This window comes from Hibiscus syriacus, unplaced genomic scaffold, assembly GCF_006381635.1.
Source record: "Hibiscus syriacus cultivar Baekdansim isolate YM2019G1 unplaced genomic scaffold, ASM638163v2 tig00111402_pilon, whole genome shotgun sequence".
Taxonomy (NCBI): Eukaryota; Viridiplantae; Streptophyta; class Magnoliopsida; order Malvales; family Malvaceae; genus Hibiscus; species Hibiscus syriacus.
In genome coordinates, this window is record NW_024063082.1 from 8,426,969 (window position 1) to 8,448,001 (window position 21,033).

At 34.7% G+C, this 21,033-nt stretch overlaps 1 protein-coding gene across 1 annotated transcript; it reads left to right on the forward strand.

The window, feature by feature from the left end:
* The first annotated feature begins 9,437 nt into the window (after positions 1 to 9,437).
* LOC120161600 (transcriptional activator DEMETER-like) lies at positions 9,438 to 19,671 on the forward strand. Its single transcript, XM_039171823.1, is given in 20 exon segments — positions 9,438 to 10,433; positions 10,829 to 12,361; positions 12,364 to 12,888; positions 12,981 to 13,337; positions 13,668 to 13,758; positions 13,845 to 15,204; positions 15,318 to 15,397; positions 15,562 to 15,646; positions 15,737 to 15,828; positions 15,911 to 15,979; positions 16,053 to 16,089; positions 16,192 to 16,274; positions 17,105 to 17,539; positions 17,878 to 17,914; positions 17,998 to 18,055; positions 18,306 to 18,445; positions 18,541 to 18,606; positions 18,836 to 18,950; positions 19,050 to 19,088; positions 19,491 to 19,671. Coding segments are annotated over 20 exon segments (5,862 nt in total). The 5' UTR covers positions 9,438 to 9,889; the 3' UTR covers positions 19,607 to 19,671.
* The last annotated feature ends 1,362 nt before the right edge of the window (positions 19,672 to 21,033 follow it).

Genomic DNA, 21,033 nt, shown 5'->3' on the forward strand with positions numbered 1-21,033 from the left:
TAAGTTTTAACCCTTTTGACTTAATTCTTTTCTCGTAATTTGCTATCGTTGACTTCTGTGTATCCTACTCTTCATGTTTTCTCTTTTTAAATTTAGCCGGGTCTTACGTTTCTGACTATATGCAGATATTTTTACGCAGAGATTTATTTTCAGGGATCACTTCTCATTACAAACGCGCATACGAAGACTGCATATGAAGAGTGTCCAACTATGTATTTATTTATTTATTTATTTATTTATTTATACATGCATTGTATTTTATCTTTATTTTTAATTTGCTGAATGTCGGAAGTCTTCCACGGAAGCTACTCTCAATCTGACGTGGGGACAGCCTACTACCCTACCTTCCCCTTACCTCATTGCATATGGGAATAAAGTTTTATTATTATTGTTGTATTTCATATGATTTTGTTGCGGTTACTTAACAGTCTTTTTAAATTATATCAAAAGATAGATTTTAAATTAATGGTAATACTAACGTATCACTATATGTTAATATCTCAATCATTACTTGGACTATCATGTAGTTTGAGAAGAGTGTAAAGTATCTCGATGCTTTTTTCGACCAGGTAAAGGATGTTAGTTAATCTGTGACAACGTACTGCGGTGGGTGCAGAGGCATCTTAACACGACAATTAGAACCAGACGGAATCATGTCTGCGTTGGAAAAAAACATTTCAACGCTCCCGCTTAAGCGGATGAATCTCAACTCTCTGGATCATAGAGAAGTCAATTCAACATATTTGAAGAAATTCAAACAATAAAAGGATGCATCCAGGCGCCAATAAAAGGAGTAATAGCATCTCCATGAAGCGGAAGATAATAGCCCTTATTTAGTATAAAAGTTAACTTTATGTCTTTGTCCGAAAATCTCTGGAAGACATTCTCGGAAGCATAGGCTCACTAAGAGCATAGAGACTCTTGCATGCGGAGATATTTTAATCCCTCATGAGACAGTGAGCTCCATTAGCAAAATAGTAATATTCCTCAAATGAGGCACTGTTTTTATCATGTCAAGAGTTGAACCATGAATGTTGAGTAACTTGCATCTCATAGGAGGATCTTTTGTTTCTGAGTAGGTTCTGAATCATCTGTTCGCTTGAACAACTGAGGAATCAAAAGAACCTTGCGATGATAGTACTTCTTCCTCCAAGCTTTGACTATATGTTTCAGTGAAGCTTGTTCTCTCTACACCTAAATACTCGCTGTTCCTCATCATGGAGCTTTGGCTGTTAAGTTGATGACTGAATGGCAATCATGCCATTTGATGGTTTCACCTGGATTCAATTCAAAGACTTCTGGTTCTTCGATTAGTATTTTTCCCCATCTGCATTGCAGTCTGTCTTGTTTGACGACATCAAAGGAAACTTTGCTGCTAGAGATATAAAGGCAGAGCTGCACGGTAGGAAAGTGGGGGAAATTACTTATACTTTCCGTTTTCATGTTTATTTGTGCTTCCAGTATGAACACACAAACTTACCTTGAAAGGTGGTCTGAAAATTTTGGGTTAGGAAGATCATAGTGCGCTGTCCGTAGCCCGATCTCATTCTCCAGTTTTGGAGTAGAGATAAAAGCAGCTTCACGATTCAAAGCTACTAAAGCCTTTGACAAGTCTCCTTCTTGGAGTTCCATATTCTCCTGCATGTAAATCTGTAGGTTAGCTGTGAACTCTTACATGTTCAGTTTTATTGTGGGAATTTCATCAGGATCCTCATAGAATGCATCTTCAGTATCACTCTGCGTTACTTCTGTGTGCTCTGGTTCTGGTGTTGCCGGCTCTTTAATGACAGGTTCACTGTTGCCACCATTAGGCCCTACTTGTGTGGAGACATGGGTTCCCTGCCTGGTGTGTGTGCCAATTTTAAACACAGGGGAAAGAAGCATCTACACCATTGCCAATTTTAAACATGGGTTCCCTAGCCGAACTGCTATTCGTCCAACATTTGTGTCAACCTTCAGAAAATGTAAATGTTAGAAATTGGAAGAGTGGTTCTGATAATCTTGTCAAACTAGAATTGTAAGTAAATTTTTTTCAAGTATTACTGGAAAAGCAATATGGTGAAGGGTTAAAAGTCGAACACACTCCACACTTCTCAGCCCCAATCCCATATGCTTAAAAGATAAACCCTGCAGCATAAGCAATTTTAAGATGCCATGAACATTAACATCAAAGATGCAGGAGATCAGTGGTTATTCACTCTGGATTAGTTGATGCCATGAAGATTTTTGTTATTTATAAGATGATAACTATAATGTTAAAGAATTAATGGTTAACTTTGAGATGGCTTACTTTACTTTACCAGGGGGAACATCTCTTAGCCATTCCATAAAATTTCTTTCATGGTCTCTAACCAGTCGTCCAAGAAGTCCTGCAAATTTTTTCAAGTACTTCTGAATGTGCAGCAAAGGTTTTACAATAAGTACTACTGGAGCTTCTCCTAGCTAAGATAATTTCCTTAGAAATTGAATTCATTTGACATGCCTTGATTCGTAACTGTTTGTAGTTCAGCCTACTGTTTTTCTGTGTATAGGATATCTGGGTTGTTTTGTAAGGTGAGGCAAGTCTTGCTAAGTTAGGGATATGGTTTTTGATGAGATGTCAACATATTGTTGGTTATTTTTTAGGTTGTATTTTGGTTGTGTATGACTGAAATGAACTCTTGATGTACTTGGTATTTAAGGAATAAAATTTCGAGGTACTCTTTTCCTCCTTCCATTGTCCGTTAAACTATCTTCATAGCTTGATGGGTATGAAGGGGTTTTTAACTAGGTCTCCCATTTTTATAATAAAAAAAAAGATAGACCAGGCTCTCCTTTCTTCTTTATTGAAACATTGGTATGAGATCTTTTTCCGAACAATCCAATTTGAGGTGTAGGGACCTTCTCAAGGGTAGTTGGTAGAAGAAGATTTCGATTCTTGATTGTGGCTAAGTTTTGGACCAGAGCAGACACATTTGTGTTTCCTACTTTTTCCATGCCTGAATGCAGTTGGGAAAACGTGTTTTGCTTCGAAGAAGTTACACCTCTTGCTGTAAAGTACCCGTCTCTTATGATATTACTCTGAACACACCACTTTTTCTGTTGTCTATGTTATCACTTTGAAAATGGGGGTTAGCTGTTCGGCGTGATGTAAATTGTCCTTCATTAACACCGTCTGTGTCTTTTGTTTGAAATAGTCCTGAAGCATGTAACATTGGGCACTGAATTCCACAAATATATGCACAGGTTTCATCCTCAACCATCTTTCTTTTCTAAACCCATAGAAAAGGTTCCCCATTGCTGCTTCCATTCGTATAACCTTCTTCCTCTTCAAATATGCCTTGGGATAGCAATGAACTCACTGAACCTTCTCTGCTAAATTATCCCTGCTCAATGGCATGATAGTTGTCTCCCTTGGATCCCCTACCTTCGTTAGAGTAGGAAAAAATTGCTGCTACTCATTGAGGCCGTATCTCGAACATGAGTTCCTTGGTCCCATCAATATTTTGCCAGTTGCTTCTCCTTTGCGAAACAAATTGAAAGGCTTGCTGTCTGGAAGTGTACTCATTTCTGTAGATTTTTTTGGCTCAAATCAGCATTGTACATGTTTACGTTCCTTGTCGTGGCATTTATATTTTCCATCCTCTCCTTTGCTTGAAGTTGGGAGGCCATAGCAGCTGTTATACCTGGCAGGGACACGTAATCAATTGGCTTCATTTTCTTCAAGAAAACGGGGTGACTACATTCACCTTGTAGTTGCTGGTTTTCCACAGCCAATCCACCCCGTTGAGTAGTCTGTGTAGTGAGTTTTGTTCTAAATCTACTGTATCCCACATCGGGAAATCCCAGGGTTGGAGATTCAAAGGACTTACTTCCCTCTACCGTCGCTTGGTGATTAAATATATCAACTGGACTTCCATTTCCAGTGTCTTCAAAGTCAAAATTCAATACTCTTCTGCAGGATCTTAGATAAGGCACAGGACGGGGATCAGACTCCTTCATACGATCTACTTGTTGAGTTGCTTGAGCACTAGGATCAGAGCCTCTTGTACAGTCTCCTTGCAAAGTCGTTGATTCTTTCTGGTTGCTCTCGTGCATGTGCTTCCCCGTTGCAGTTGTCCCAGCACCAGGAGCAGATTTGTTTGCTGTATCCATCGATTCTTTCAGGCTTCTCTTCCATACATGCTTTCTCTTCTCTAGAGTTCCAGCAGTTGAGCCAGATTCCTTTGTTGAATCTGCATGTTCAGTTGCTGATTCCATAAGGCCTTTTTTGCGTAAATACTTCCTCTTCCCAGTTGGAATGTCCTCAGAGTTAATGTTAGCTGCAGCGGCCGACTTCAGAGTACTTGTGGTGTGTTTCTTCTTCGTTTAGGTGGTTTTGCTGAGGCGTCTTATTTAGATCTATGTCTTTCAGAGTCCTTTTCCTCCATCCGAGTGGAAATGACAGCAGATGATGAATAAACAACGTTCTGTAAGAGCTCACAATTCTTTTGAGAAACTCCATTTTCATTGCATGCAATTACAATTTGAACATTCATCTGATGCAGAAGTTGGTGCTGAATAGATCTGCTTGCTCTCCATCTTCTCAGTTTGATTTAGTGCTGCTAGCATGGATTGATATGAGGTGGTGAAACCAGAGGCTGCTCCGACTTCTGTCCTTGGTGAGTTTAAATCGCACTCTGCTGCCATTGAAGGTATCAGAAATTCATCAGTAAGAAAGTTGTAAACAGACTCATTAATGAAGAGAATGACGGATTCAACCAATCTTGTTGTGAGGTGTTTTCAGTTTTCCAGGACATTGTAACGGAGGAGAAAGCTAGCCGTTGGCCGAAATTTTTTTTTGGGGGAAGAAAGTAGGAGAAAGATAACTTGGGAGACAATATATTTTTTTGGTAAGAAAATGTGAAAATGGAAAAGTGAAAAAGATACCATCTTTCAGTTTAGATGGATGTCGTACCTATGATGACAATAACTATCTATAGGTTGACTTAAATAAGATAAAATGGCGTTTAGAGCTATCAAAAATCTAATGATGGCAGAGATACTATTTTTTATTGATGTACATAAAACACTAAATTACCCTAAAACTATAATGAATACGTGACTGGGAAATATGTGAATAGAGAACATGGCGAATCCAAAAATATTATTAAAATTAGGCACATATATGTTAATAATATTAATTTTTTTTAATATGATGGACACAAATAAAATTTTTGAACGGTTACCATCAGTAAAATAAGTAATTAATTGAAGAAAATTTAGATTTCAAAGTAGACACGTACCCACCCTTACCAAGTTGTGGTTTCGTCACTGCTCACATTAACCATTAATATTCATTTAAGTTTAAACATGACAAGAGCAAGCACACTTGCTTGGTTGGTTAAGTTGTTCGTCTTTATTCTCTCATCTTTTCTTAAGTCATACGTTCTAGATCCACTAGAGTATTTCCCTTCATTTTCCTAGAGTCATCGTTCCTCTTCCCTCTACATGAGATTAAATTTAAAATTTATTTAAAAAGAATTAAACATAAAAAAATTCCTATATTATTTTAATTTTAATTTTTCATATTATATTATTGTTAATTTAAATTTGTGTAAAATTTTTATTTAAAATTTGTCTTTCTTCAACTATTATCTAATAATTATAAAAACACGATAATATTTTTAGTCTTTTATGTTTACAATTTTTATTATTTTGACAATTAACAACAGTAAACATATATAACTGAAAATTTGTAATGTTCAATTTACAATAAATTTTTTATTTATTTTTAAAGATTAAGGATCAAATTGATACGAAATAGAAATATAGAAATTGTTTTACTTTTTTATAGTTCTGAGATTAATAATCTGGAGTAAAATCAAACATAAATTAGGAAAGATACTAAAATTTTTAAATAAAACTTAATGTAGGAACTCAATCTAAAAAATAAAAGTTTATTTGGAGGTAAAGAAAGTATTATGAACTTATTTAGATAAAGTATGACTTATTTAATATATGGTAAAATATATATTTAATACCTAAACTTAGCCTTAAGGAACAATTTGATATGTAAACTTATTTTATCCAATTAAGAATTTGTATTTGACTTTAAAGTACAATTTGATACGTAAACTTTTCGATCCAATTAAGTACATGAACTTGATTTATTGGTTTCAAATCGATACCTAAAAAATCATTTTTTTGATCTAAATTGATACTTATATTAAATGCCTTATTTGAACTAATATGAACCATAAACTCAGATTTAGTTACTAATTTGAACCTAAAAATCACCATTTGTATTTTAAAGTCAAATAAGGCATTTAAGACTAAGTTGAACTTGATTTTTAGGTTCAAATTAGTAACTAAATCTGAGTTTATGGTTCATATTAGTAAGTAAATGCCTTATTTAGTTACTAATTGGACAAAAAAGGTTTAAATAACCAATTGAACCTTAAAGTCAAGTTCAAGTACCTAACTGAACCAACAAAAAGTATAAACACCAAATTATACCTTGAAAGTAAATTCATATATCAAAATATGTACTATTTGCCCTTTAATACATCAGCCTTCCTTTTAACTTTATTTGCCCTTTTAGTTTTCTCTAATAGCAAAATGGCAACTTAAACTCTAAAAATACAAACAGTATCAGTGCATAGATTTGTCTATTGAAACTGAACCGAATAACATTACCTCAATAATAAGTAAAAAAAAAAAAGGCATGTTCTGAAAAATATATACAAATTAAATGTCAATATTCACTAAATAATTATGTAGTATCATTTGGTTGATTCATTGATGAAATAATTATATCCCAATAGTGCATTGAATATAAATTTCTAATGAAATGTGAATATAAAATAAAAGTAACTATTAATACTTTTTTTAATTAGATACCGATTAAAAAAATGGGAAGTTTTTATAATTGAATAACAATATATATTTTTAAATTGTATATTTTTTGTTTGTATAACTGTTGATATCCGATTTATTAATTAATTAATCTGAATCGAAAACTACAGAGATAAGAGTAACCCTTCCAAACTAATTTACTCCATCTGTGAATGTCAAAATTTAAACTTCTAACTTTAATTAAGGGATATAGTGCATCATTTCACTAAACCAATTAATTTTGCACTAAACCAATTAATTTAATGAGATTTATGGATTTATAAGTTTCAATTCATCATGGTTTAATTTCATATTGGAGTCGACAATTAACCCAACATTGAATATTGGGTATTTTTAGTGTATTTTAAATAATTATTTTAAAAAATATTTTAATATTTTTAATATTTTACCATCATTTGATTATATATAATTTAGCACAAAAATTGAAAAGTCCTAAAATATATTAAAATTTATAAATTATATATTCTAGAGAACAGATTTATAATCATAATATATAATACACACGCTAGAGTTAAGCCTCGCTTCATTTCGGGATTCCAAAATTTTTATAATTTTTCTAATAATAGCTACAATTTTTATTCAAATAAGTTTTTCAATGGTAAAAATATTCATATAATTATATTTTGTTAATTATAAAAATTAAACTTAATGATAATTTTTTAATTTATATATATATTACGTAATACAGATGCATTTTAAATTTATTTATAAAGTGATAATATAAGATATATAACCTTTTAATCTAAATATTAAAATTTATGAAATTAATTATTGAATATTATAAATAATTAAAAAAAACTTATATTTTACATCCACGAATAAATTTTATCTGATGGCCTATAAATTCATTTAGTGGCGAAACTACCTTAAAGACGAGAATCTCGACATCCAAAACTTTCTAATTATATATTACATAAAAAATATGAATAATAAAATTAATATTATTTTAAAAAGTTAAGATCACGTTAAAATATATTATATTAATTTTTAAATTCTATCATCATATTTAAAATTCTTAATTTTATTTTTATTTTTATAGTTAATTATGATATCATAATTTAAATTTTCTAACTTCATTCCTACATGCATGCAACGTAAAGAAAAATATATTACGTAACTTCATGCAATCATTTAAATTGTTTTTTTATTATAAATTAATATATTCTGGGCGCCCCTTCCCTTTTGTTTGTAGCAGCTCCGTACATGGAAAAATTAGAACGGCCGGTTTAACTCGAGATATGTCACGTGTTTAGGTCATGTAGACAAAAACCACCACGTGTTACTCTTAAAATACTAGTCTTATTGGCAAGTAATATAGTAATATATATATATATATATATATAAAAGGACGAAGTCAAAATTTTAATTCAAGGGAGTAAAATTAAAATAAATTAAAATAAAAAACTTTAATTTAAAATTATCTATAGACTTTTTTAATAATAAAAGAATGGAAAGTCAGTAACCCGCTGGACGAAACATAACTTCATCTATATAAATATAATAACTAAAACAACCTTCATCCTGTTTTAAATTTTAATTTGTATATTATTTTTATTACTACCAACGCTCCTAACCAATTTATTAACAAATATAACTCACATGAAAACATCAAATTCAACGAATTCTACACTGGAACTAGATTTGCCTTTTATTATCCAATAAAATTTTAATCTAATTTTAAACTAAATTTAAATGCAATTACAAATTAACTAATTGTTTATTTTTAAAATTTAATAAATTTAAGATATAATATTAAAATTACCCTAACATTTACCAAAATAGTCATTTTGACCCCTATTATTATTTTAGGGCATTTTGATCCTAAATAATTCATTTTAAAACAAAAAGATCCTTAACATTTGACATAATAGTCACTTTAAACCTTATTCTTTAACCCTCAACATTTCATTTTTAGAGCAAAAAAAACTCTTGTTTTAGAGTGTTATAGTGTGTTTACTAATAGTTTCCGCTATAGAGTAACATTTTTGTCCCAAAATAAAAATGTTGGAGGCCAAAATACTCCAAGAAAATAATAGAGGTCAAAATGATCATTTTGATTGAGGGCTAATTTTAATATTATGCCTAAATTTAAATACAAATTAATTAATTCTAAAGAATGAAATTAGTTTAACTGAAAGATAATTTTCTAAAACACCAAAAGGGAGTGCCCACTTTCTAAAGCACCAAAAGAAAGTGCCCAAAGTAGTAGTTTATTTTCATGTATTATAAATTATGTTTTCTTTCATTTATTTATATTTTCTCTCTCTCTTCTCTTCTCTCCTAACATAACATAGAAACTACTGATTTTTCCAGCATTGACTATGCTCTGAAAACAAAGCTGACCCAGAACAACAAATCGGTGAGATAAGCTAAACATAAAAATATATATAAAATATTTAGTAATATTTTTTTACAATGATTTATTGTTCTTACTTGGTTCATGTACATTGGTGTAAACTCGATTCAGCTGTTATTTTTCTTAACAGCATCATCACGATTCTTTGGAGATATTTGCAGTATCTATTTGTTAACAAATCTTCATTTAATTCTGTAAATAATACAACTGTTGTGTTTACATGAATTAAATTATATGACTTTTTTGCTTTATCTGGTTTCTATTTTTTTTATTCATGCTTTCCTTATTTTCCATGACAGAAATGGTATAGTTGCCTTTTATTAGTTGTTGAAAACTACTTCAGAAATGGCTTTCTAAATCATTTATATCTCAGATGTTGATTTGCTACACTGATTTTCTACCTGAGAATTGTTTTTTTTTTCTTCTTCAGGGTTTTCTGGGTTTTTCTTATGTCGAGGATGTTAGGTGGGAGATATTTGTGATTTGAGAGGGATAAGTTGAAGCAATAGAGTAGGATTTTTTCCCTGAGAATATTGGAATTTTCCTGGGAAATTTTCAGGAATTGGTACTTGTTCTAAGCAAGGTTTTTCTTTTTTTGTAAGAATAGGAAGAACTGGCAGAAAGAGCTGGTTGCTGGATTTTGCATTAGAATCCGAGATGAATTTTGGTGAAGAATTTTCAATTCCACAGGGAAAAGAATTAAAGTTTATGGGTTCTTGGATACCAGTAACCCCACAAAAGCCGATCCCCCCGAGATCGAATCCAATCCAGGTAAATGGGCATGGGAGCCAGTTTAGAAAAGAAAATTGGCAGGAATTTGCTGGATTTCCTACGGAGTATGTTCAAGATATCCTAAACTACAATGGAGTTTCTCACAATTTCAACCAGGATCAACATTTTGGCAGTCTAAATTTGGCAAAGAATAGCAGAATGATCAATAACATTGCAGGTTCTTATAGTCAGGTTCTTCAAACTGGAAGCACAGAATGGAACAATCGTACCTGGGGAGATCTTCTGGCAACTGGAAATACCGCTACCGGTTTCGCCTCTGCAAACCAAACTGCAAGCATAGGCAGCGGGAACACGGTGCCAATCCCAAATTTGCATTCTCGAGAAGATAACTGGAGACATTATAGCTCACATCAATCCTCGAGTTCAGACTTCATAAGAAATATCAACAGCTTCCTCGAGATGCCACAATGTAAGTTGCTAAATCTGTTTAAAGAATGAAAATTGTGCAACTAAGATTTCATTTGAATGTCCTTATTTTCCAGAAACAAATATATTGACAAAGAAATGTAAATGCAATGGTAATTGATTTTACTATACTTCAACTATAGTAGTTTGTATGTAACAGATATAGTTAACGATTATCATGCATCGGGTAACTTCTCAGAACTTCGTTAAGAAATTAGAAATTTCTCATTATTGCAGATTCTCATTATTTATAAAGTTACTAGAGTTGAGCGACGTCATGAATTAGTGAAGTACGTTACAATGCCCTGGAAAACGGAAAACACGTCACAACATTGGTTCAACCAAATTGTGTGATTCTCGTCATTAATGAGTCTGTTTATTAAAGCAACTTTCTTACAGATGAATTTCCGATACCTTCAATGCCAGAGTGCAATTTAAATTCACCAAGGACAGAAGTCGGCGCAGCCTCTCGTTTCAACACCTCATTTCAATCCATGTTAGCAGCACTAAATCAAACTGAGAGGATGGAGAACAAGCAGATCTCCTCAGCACCAACTTCTGCATCAGATGAATGTTCAAATTGTGAGAAGGAAAAGCAGGAAAATTTAATTGCAGGCAATGAAAATGGAGTTTCTCAAAAGAACTGTGAGCTTCTACAGAACGTTGTTGATTCCTCATCTGCTGCCATTTCCACTCTGATGGAGGAAAAGGACTCTGAAAGGGGAAGTGACCTAGGCATAGATCTGAATAAGACGCCTCAGCAAAAACCACCTAAACGAAGAAAACACAGACCCAAGGTAATTGTGGAAGGCAAACCCAAAAGTATGCCGAAGTCTGCCGCTAAAGCTAATACTAACTCCAAGGATAACCCAAGTGGGAAGAGGAAGTATGTACGCAAAAAAGGCCTCGCGGAATCAGCAACTGAACATGCAGATTCAACAAAGGAGTCTGGCTCAACTGTTGGAACTCCAGAGAAGAGGAAGCATTTATGGAAGAGAAGCCTGAAAGAATCAGCCAATGAAACGATAGATCCAGCAAACAAATCTGCTCGTGATGCTGGGACAACTGCAACAGGGAAGCACATGCACAAGAGCAACCTGAAAGAATTAACGACTTTGCAAGGAGATTGTACAAGAGGTTCTGATCCTAGTGCTCAAGCAACTCAACAAGAAGATCGTATGAAGGAGATTGATCCTAATCTCGTGCCTGCTCAAAGATCCTGCAGAAGAGTATTAAATTTTGACTTTGAAAACACTGGAAATGGAAGTCCGGCTGATATATTTAATCACCGAGCGATGCTAGAGGGAAATAAGTCCTTTGAATCTCCAGCCCTGGGATTTCCTAATGTGGGATACAGTGGGTTTAGAACAAAACTCACTACACAGACTACTCAACAGAGAGGATTGGCTGTGGAAAACCAGCAATTACAAGGTGAATGTAGTCACCCCGTTTTCTTGAAAAAAATGATGCCAAATGATTACATGTCCCTGCCAGGAATAACAGCTGCTACGTCCTCCCAACTTCAAGCAAAGGAGATGATGGAAAATATAAATGCCATGACAAGAAACGTAAACATGTACAATGCTGATTTGAGCCAAAAAGGCTACAGAAATGAGTACATTTCCACACAGCAAGCCATTCAATTTGTTTTACAAAGGACAAGCAACTGGGAAAATATTGATGGGACCAAGGAACTCATGCTCGAGAGATGCCCTCAATCAGTAGCGGCAGTTTTGTCCAACTCTAATGAAGGTCGGGGATCCAAGAGAGATCACTATCATGCCATTGAGCAGGGACAATTTAGCAGAGCAGGTTCAATGAGTTCGTTGCTATCCCAAGGCATATTTGAAAAGGATGAAGGTTATACAAATGGAAGCAGTAATGGGGCACCTTTTCTATGGGCTTCAAAAGGAAATATAGTTGAGGATGAAACCCATGCTATATTTGTGGAATGCAGTGCCCAATGTCACATGCTGCAGGACTACTTCAATCAAAAGGCACAGATGGTGTTAATGAAGTACAATTTACATCACTGAGAGATTGTGGAACACCTAACCCCCATTTTCAAAGTGATAACATAGACAGCAGAAAAAGTGGTGCGTTCAGTGAACTCACAAGAGATGGGTATGTTAACTATACAGCTAGAGGCATAACTTCTTCAAAGCAAAATACTTTTTCCCAACTGCATTCAGGCATGGAAAAAGTAGGAAACACAAATGTGTTAGCTCTGGTCCAAAACTTAGCCACAATCAAGAACCGGAATCTTCTTCTACCAACTACACCTGAAAAAGTCCCTACACCTCAATTTGGATTGGTGGGCAAAAGATCCAATACCAATGTTTCAGTAAAGAAGAAAAGAGAGATTGGTCTATCTAGAATAGTTCCATCCAGAACTGGAAAGAAGCTGCAAGAAAAGGAAGAAGTGTATGAGTGCCAACAGAAATCCACAAAAGCAAGAGGTACTAACAAATCTTTACCCTTTCATCAACTGTTCTTGGTAAAATATTCTACTCACCATCACTAAATCAACTGTTCTTGGTGAAATATGCAGGGCCATCAACAAAACAGACATCTCTCATTCCAGTTGAGGAGATAATAAATAAATTCAAGGGTCTCACTCTTGAAGAAAGGAACAACAAGCCCAAGGCAGGAGTGCAGAATGCACTTGTTATATACAATGGAGCCGGAACAGTTGTCCCATATGAGGGGTTTGACTTGATCAAGAAAAGCAAAGTACGACCTAGAGTGGTCCTTGATCCAGAGACAAATAGGGTATGGAATTTGTTGATGGGGAAAGAGGGAGAAGACATTGAGGACACAGAGAAGAAGGAAAAATGGTGGGAAGAAGAAAGGAGAGTTTTTCGAGGAAGAGTTGATTCATTTATAGCACGGATGCATCTTGTACAAGGTACAGCCTGTTACATGTTTGGTCCCAATATTCTGTAGTACAAAGACTTCTGCATCTGCTTTCTAGATTAACATGTCACCCTGGACCTTCTGATCATATAATTACAGAATAAAAACAATTAAGAATGTTTTTTTTTATAATTGAAGCATAAGAAACACTGGTATGCCCACATAAGCAAGATATAACAGCATGAGGGGGAAAATATAAATTGCCAACCTAGCCCATATACAACAAATTGTATCAATAAAAATTACCTGAATATTCAACCGTTTACTTGAGTCTTGTAGATTGCGGCATGTATGCTGACCAAAGTGTCATGAAACCTTGCAGGAGATAGGCGCTTCTCAAAATGGAAGGGATCTGTGGTGGATTCTATAATAGGAGTCTTCCTAACCCAAAATGTTTCAGACCACCTTTCAAGGTAAGTTAGTGTGATCATACTGAAAGTACAAATAAATATGAAAACTGAAAGTACAAATAATTTTTCCCCACCTTGCTACCATGCAGTTCTGCCTTCATGTCTCTAGCAGCAAAGTTTCCTTTGAAGTCATCAAGCAAGACAGACTGCAATGCAGATGGGGTAAAAATACTAATCGAGGAACCAGAAGTCTGTGAATTGAATCCAGGTGAAACCATCAAATGGCATGAAATGCCATTCAGTCATCAACTTGACAGCCAAAGCTCCATGACTCCCTACAGGTCAACAGATTACCTGAGGAACAGTGAGTATTTAGGTGTAGAGAGAAAAAGCTTCACTGGAACGTATAGTATGAGCTTGGAGGAAGAAGTGCTATCATCACAAGGTTCTTTTGATTCCTCGGTTATTCAAGCAAACAGAGGATTCAGAACTTACTCAGAAATACAAGATCCTACTATGAGCAAGTTACTCAACATTCATGGTTCAACTCTTGACCAGATAGAAAACAGTGCCTCATTTGAGGAATTTTACTATTTTGCAAATGGCAGCTCACTGTTTCATGAAGGATTAAAATATAAACAATCAGAAGTTACAGAAGAGGGGCAGACATCAAGATTGGAAAGAACAGAAAATCTCAAATGGTCTTCCTCAATCAATCAAGATAGCTATTTTAGTAGTCAACTAGAAAAAGCATTTGGAGTGAGTAGCCATCCACTACACATAACTTTGGAGTCTGAACCATGGGAAGAAGAGGGCCTTGAACCTTTCAGTGAAGAGTGCATGTCTTCCTGGGCTTCAACTGGTACTGGGTTCAACAAGCCAAAACAACCATATCATAGTGGAGGTAAAATCACAGTCCAACACAATGGACAGCCAATAAATCAAAATATGGCCACAACAGTCTTCAATACCTTGTCAGGTGAGTACACAGTGCACCAACAAGAAACTCATACTAGAAGTAATCAGCTTTGCAACAATCATCAAGAAAAGAGGAAGAAAACCTTCCAAGAAAGTGCATCAGTCACAATGCCTCCAACCACTAATGTATTCACTAAGATGCCGAAAAGTACCTCACTGTCTGCTGCAGAGGCCCTCAAACTCACAGAAAGGCCTGATATTGAAAGAATGACTGATTTGGCTAAGGGCAAGGCTATAGAAAGCAGAGAGGTTCAATCCAATGCAAAGGAACTAATGCATTCTTCTGAAAATCAGCATGGAGAAAACAACATCTTAAAGCCCAAGAAAAGAAAGGCTCGGGAAGAGAAAAATAATGCAACTGACTGGGACCAGTTAAGGAAACAGGTACGGGCCAACGGTTTAGAAAAAGAAAGAAGCAAAGATACTATGGATTCCATGGATTACGAAGCAATGAGAAATGCTAGTGTTGATGAGATTTCTAACACCATCAAAGAAAGAGGGATGAACAACATGTTGGCAGAACGAATCAAGGCATGTAAAATGAATTCAATTTCTAAGGAACTGATCTTAGATAGGAGCAGCTCCAGTAGTACTTATTGTGAAACCTTTACTGCATATTCAGAAGCATTTGAAAAAAATTGCAGGACTTCTTGGACCGACTGGTTAGAGAGCATGAAAGAATTGATCTGGAGTGGCTAAGAGATGTTCCCCATGGTAAAGCAAAGTAAGCCATCTCAAAATTCACTGCTAATTCTTTAACATAATAGATATCATCTTTATAAATAACAAAAATCTTCATGGCATCAACTAATCCAGAGTGAATAACCACTGATCTCCTGCATCTTTGATGTTAATGTTCATGGCATCTTAAAATTGCTTATGCTGCAGGGATTATCTTTTAAGTATATGGGGATTGGGGCTGAAAAGTGTGGAGTGTGTTCGGCTTTTAACCCTTCACCATCTTGCTTTTCCAGTAAGACTCGACTAAAATTTACTTACAATTCTAGTTTGACGAGATTATCAAAACCGCCCATCCAATTTCCAACATTTACATTTTCTGAAGGTTGACACAAATGTTGGACGAATAACAGTTCGGCTAGGATGGGTTCCTCTACAACCGCTGCCCGAGTCACTACAGCTGCATCTCCTAGAATTGTGAGTATTAGATATTTAAGTAGCCAACCTCATTGTTTTCTCATTGCCTCATTGCTCACAGATGCTAACACGTTCCTCTTAGGTATCCACTACTGGAGTCAATTCAAAAATATCTGTGGCCAAGATTATGCAAACTTGATCAGACAACATTGTAACCTCATAACCCATCTTTAGATAAATGTCTATTCACAAAAGTTTTACTGATTTATGCACTATTGGTACAGGTATGAACTACATTATCAAATGATTACATTTGGAAAGGTATTTCATTAGGTTAAATTTTACATCAATGCTTCAGAAATTAGAATCATATTTTGAAGGCCTTTGAGCATCAGGATGTTCATGCACTAACATGTTTTGTAGGTTTTCTGCACAAAGAGTAAACCAAATTGCAATGCATGTCCAATGAGAGGGGAGTGCAGGCACTTTGCAAGTTCATTTGCAAGGTTAGTGTCCAACCTATTTCCAACTTGTCTTTATAATGTCATGATAACTCAGTCAACTAGAAATAGGCACCGCTCATCAGCATGCTTCTGAATTTCCAGACACAAGCATCAATAACAGAATCTAAGTCTTTAAAGTTTTCTTTGCTCAGTTACTGATTAATAATCATTTACTGATGTTTTACTTTTGTTGTCTGCATGAGCCTATGTAATATATATATATATATATATATATATATATATATATATATGAAAAACTCATCAACCTGAAAACATGCCCAAGCAAATAGCTTCAACTTCTATTGGCATCCAACATTTATCTTTGTTACTTAAAGCAATATAGGTCTTAGAGCATCCATGTCTTCACAAAGTCATTTCAACAGACATCTACTGAGATCTAAAATCACATAGATAATTAACATGGCCATGAATTGTGTCATAGGCATCCATTTGATGTGGAAAATATTAATTTTCTTAAACATAAAGGGGATCGAAGATAGTTCAAACCTATGAGATTCCCAATAGTGTAATGCTTCTTTCCCCAATGTTTAAAATTGAGACACAAACCAGGCAGGGAACCCATGTCTCCAAAAAACAAACACAAAGTGAGGTGCCAACAAGCTTTCAAGGAATAGTCATAAAAAAAATAAGTGTATATAGCTTCAAATCTTTGTAAAAAGCAACACATTCACCTTCAGACCAAAAGTAGACAACTTAGGAGGAATGAATGAAAAAAGTGAAAAAAAAATTCATATACTCTTAAAGTCACCTACCTTGGCCTCAAAAAGCTTGAACACTATGTCTCACGCTTGTGTCAACTTTCTTTCATGCAGTGCAAGGCTCGCACTACCAGGGCCTGAAGAGAAAAGTATAACAAGTTCCAGTGCTCCAATGATGCCTGAGCGAAATCCTATTGTAGCTGTGAATCAAATTCCATTACCTATACCTGTGCATAACTTGCTTAAACTAGGGCCTAATGGTGGCAACAGTGAACCTATCATTGAAGAGCCGGCAACACCAGAACCAGAGCACACAGAAGTAACACAGAGTGATATTGAAGATGCATTCTATGAGGATCCTGATGAAATTCCCACAATAAAACTGAACATGGAAGATTTCACAGCAAACCTACAGCATTACATGCAGAAGAATATGGAACTCCAAGAAGGAGACTTGTCAAAGGCTTTAGTAGCTTTGAATCCTGAAGCTGCTTCTATCTCTACTCCAAAACTGAAGAATGTGAGCAGGCTACGAACAGAGCACTATGTGTAAGTGGATATTTACCCATTATCATGTAACCAAAGTACAAATACCAACCTATGATCATGGATAAACCTGTTAATATAATGGTCAGAAAGGCTAAATTAACCCAACCAATGTACCAGTAGAATACACTCTAGATAAAATGTGCTGAGACAACCTAACTTTCTGCTCTAAAAATTGGAATACGGTTATACTTGGAAATTGCTTTAAAAAATAGACTTGAGGGTATAGAGGGGGAAACATTTAGACCACAGAGTTTTGATTCCAATTAATCAGTAATTTATAGTAGCTACCATGTGCAAGAAAATACATCACATTCTGATAAATAGCTGCAATGGTACAGATATGAGCTTCCAGATACGCATCCTCTCTTGACACAAGTAAGTTATTCGTAAGTTCATTGAAATTTTGAGACTTCAATGCATAACATACTATTCTAAGTTCCTTCTTTACAATATCATAGATGGAAAAGAGGGAACCTGATGATCCTAGCCCCTATCTTCTAGCTATATGGACACCGGGTAAGGACAAAACTCAGAATGTCAAGCCATATAAAGCAGGCTGAGAGATAGGCACAAAGCAGCTCATGCCATTTATAAAATACTTCTGTAAATAATATACAATGTTAAGATCACACCATAGATAGCCATTGAGTTTAAAAGATGTCATCATAATTAGAGTTAAAACTACACATCGAAAAGTGTTAGTGAAAGAGATATTGTTTGAACTACAAAATAATTAGTTGTGCTTCTATAAAAATGCATTTAATAGGAGAAACTGCACACTCATTTCAACCACTAGAACAAAGTTGTGGAACCCAGGAACGAGGAAGATTGTGCAGTGAGAAGACCTGCTTTTCTTGCAATAGTGTAAGAGAAGCTAATGCCGAGACAGTCCGAGGAACCATCTTGGTGAGCAAGATTTAAACGAATATAAATGTTATGGAAGCAAAATACACAAATACCTCCACGATTCCTAACTAATATTGGCATCACAATTTGTACAGATACCTTGTAGAACTGCAATGAGAGGAAGCTTTCCCCTCAATGGGACGTATTTTCAAGTTAATGAGGTAATCTTGTTTAAGCTATTGCCAATTCTAATTCTTAGAAGACTCGGAAGTCAGAATAAAGGGGTAAAGTTGGATCCAGGAAACCAGAACATAGAACTATATCCTAGACAAGATATAGAATATCTTTCAGTATTCAAGATCCAACTTTTTATTGATTCCTACATCCCTAGAACATATAGTTTATTTAATAATCAGATGCTTATAAGATTAATCTGTTATTACCACACAGGTCTTTGCGGATCATGAATCAAGTCTCAACCCAATCGACGTTCCAAGGGGATGGATCTGGAATTTACCGAGACGAACTGTATACTTTGGAACATCTGTGTCATCAATATTCAAAGGTAAGAAACTACCCACCAAGATTTTGAACATTAAAATTGTTGTCGTGGATCAGTAATAAAGGAAAAAGGTTACTTATAGAACTAATCTTTGTCTACTAGGACTGTCAACTGAGGGAATTCAGTACTGCTTTTGGAAAGGTATGAAATATTACTTTTCGTTGTTTACCATATCTGCATGCAACAAACATCAGTTTCTCATCAGACACACATATAAAAATTGGGCAAATTTTGTTTATTTATTACAAATAAGATCATACACTAACCAAAATATTTCCATCTAGAAAACCAGTTTTTGTATTTTTTTTTTCTTCTTCTTTTAACATTTTGAACACCAAAAAAAGTTATGCATTGAAGAATACAGCTATTGTAAAACATCCCTAGTTCAAGGTCCTTCCAGAAGCATTGCAATTAATATGCAAGGAGATTCAGTTGAACAACATTTCACACTTTTAAGAACTAGGATGGATGATGATTATGCATGTATTGAAGATTTATCATGCTTTCACCCATGATCCTTTAACTGACTCAAATTATTTGCAGGGTTTGTTTGTGTAAGGGGATTTGACCAAAAAACACGAGCACCCCGGCCGCTTATGGCCAGGTTGCACTTTCCTGCAAGCAAGCTGCCCAAGATGAAGACTGAAAACAAGAAATGAACCAGCCATGATACAGAGATGATTGTTACCGAGAGATACAAGCTAGTGCCAATCCATAATGGTAACTACAATAGCCAACCAGTAAGCAGAGAATAAAAAATTTTACTAACAAATTGTTGTACACAACTGTTCTTTGTCTAACATAAGATGCATCCATCCATGTTAGCACAGCAAAAAGAACTTTTATTAGTGAAATTTTGAACCCCATGGTAAATGGAATCAATGTAGTCTGTCAATTTATCAAAACTGTGATTGTTATATTAATTCATGCTCTACAGAGCTATTTTTCAATAAATAGCCAGAAATAGTTCTTCCTACTCATGCTCCAACTCATAATACCGTTAAGACATGGCAACTTGTGTGTCTATGCCACGTGTAGTGTCATATTATTTTTCATGTCATAATTGTATTTAAGGTGTTAAATGCTTTTAAAGTATTTGACATGTTGGACTTTGTGTTATATAAATTTTGACAATCAATCAACCATGTATTCATATCATGTTCATCTTGTTTTTCATGTTGTTTTCATGCCAATACATAAGCATTACATATCAATACTAAAATAGAAAACAAGAATTAACCCTTCAAATGGTTAGTATTTCAACAAGCCATGATATACCTAGAGCTTATAATATGGTAAAGTATAATAAATGTCACAAACTGGTGACCAAAGGCATAAAAAGCTTTCTTATCACTTAATTGCTTCATTGTTGTATCCTGAATACAGTATCTGCTACTTTATTGCTGTATTCAGAAGACAATAAACAAACTCCATCAACAATCACATGGATGCTTATAAAACTAAAATGATAACCAAACACGATACTGATGGCTCTGACAATCATATGTATACTTGCAAGTTTTAAGAATTAAAGTTTGCCAGAAAGGTTGAAAAGTTCCCAGTTTTCTAGCTTTTTTCCCCCATTGACATTCGACACAAGGAAAATTTTCAAGAACTTGAAGTTCAAGATTAAAAAATAATTGGCAAAAGCTTGCTTAAAAGAGTTGAGAACTTGTAAGTAGTTCATTACCTCATTGAGCTTGAATGCCATATACAACATTGTCTTCAAACACTTTCTCTGCATTCAAAATTGAAATGATGGTCAAAGATCAAATTAGACACGGTAAAAAATAGATAAGAAACTCAAGCAAGCTTGCATGCAAATATAAGAAGTACACTAGAAAACAACAAAATAAAAGCAATATTATATATATGCACACATGATGAAGCTTAGTCAATTTCTACATCATCATATGTTGCTTAGCCTAATTCAAACTGCAGTTAAAGCATTGTAGCTCAATAGTTATCCTAACCCTTTATACAAGCATCAAACGAAAAACAGGGTATAAACTTCGATTCACTTGACTAGTGCATGCGAACTTATTTTCAAGTAATAAAACATAATAAATCTACTCTTGAATTCATA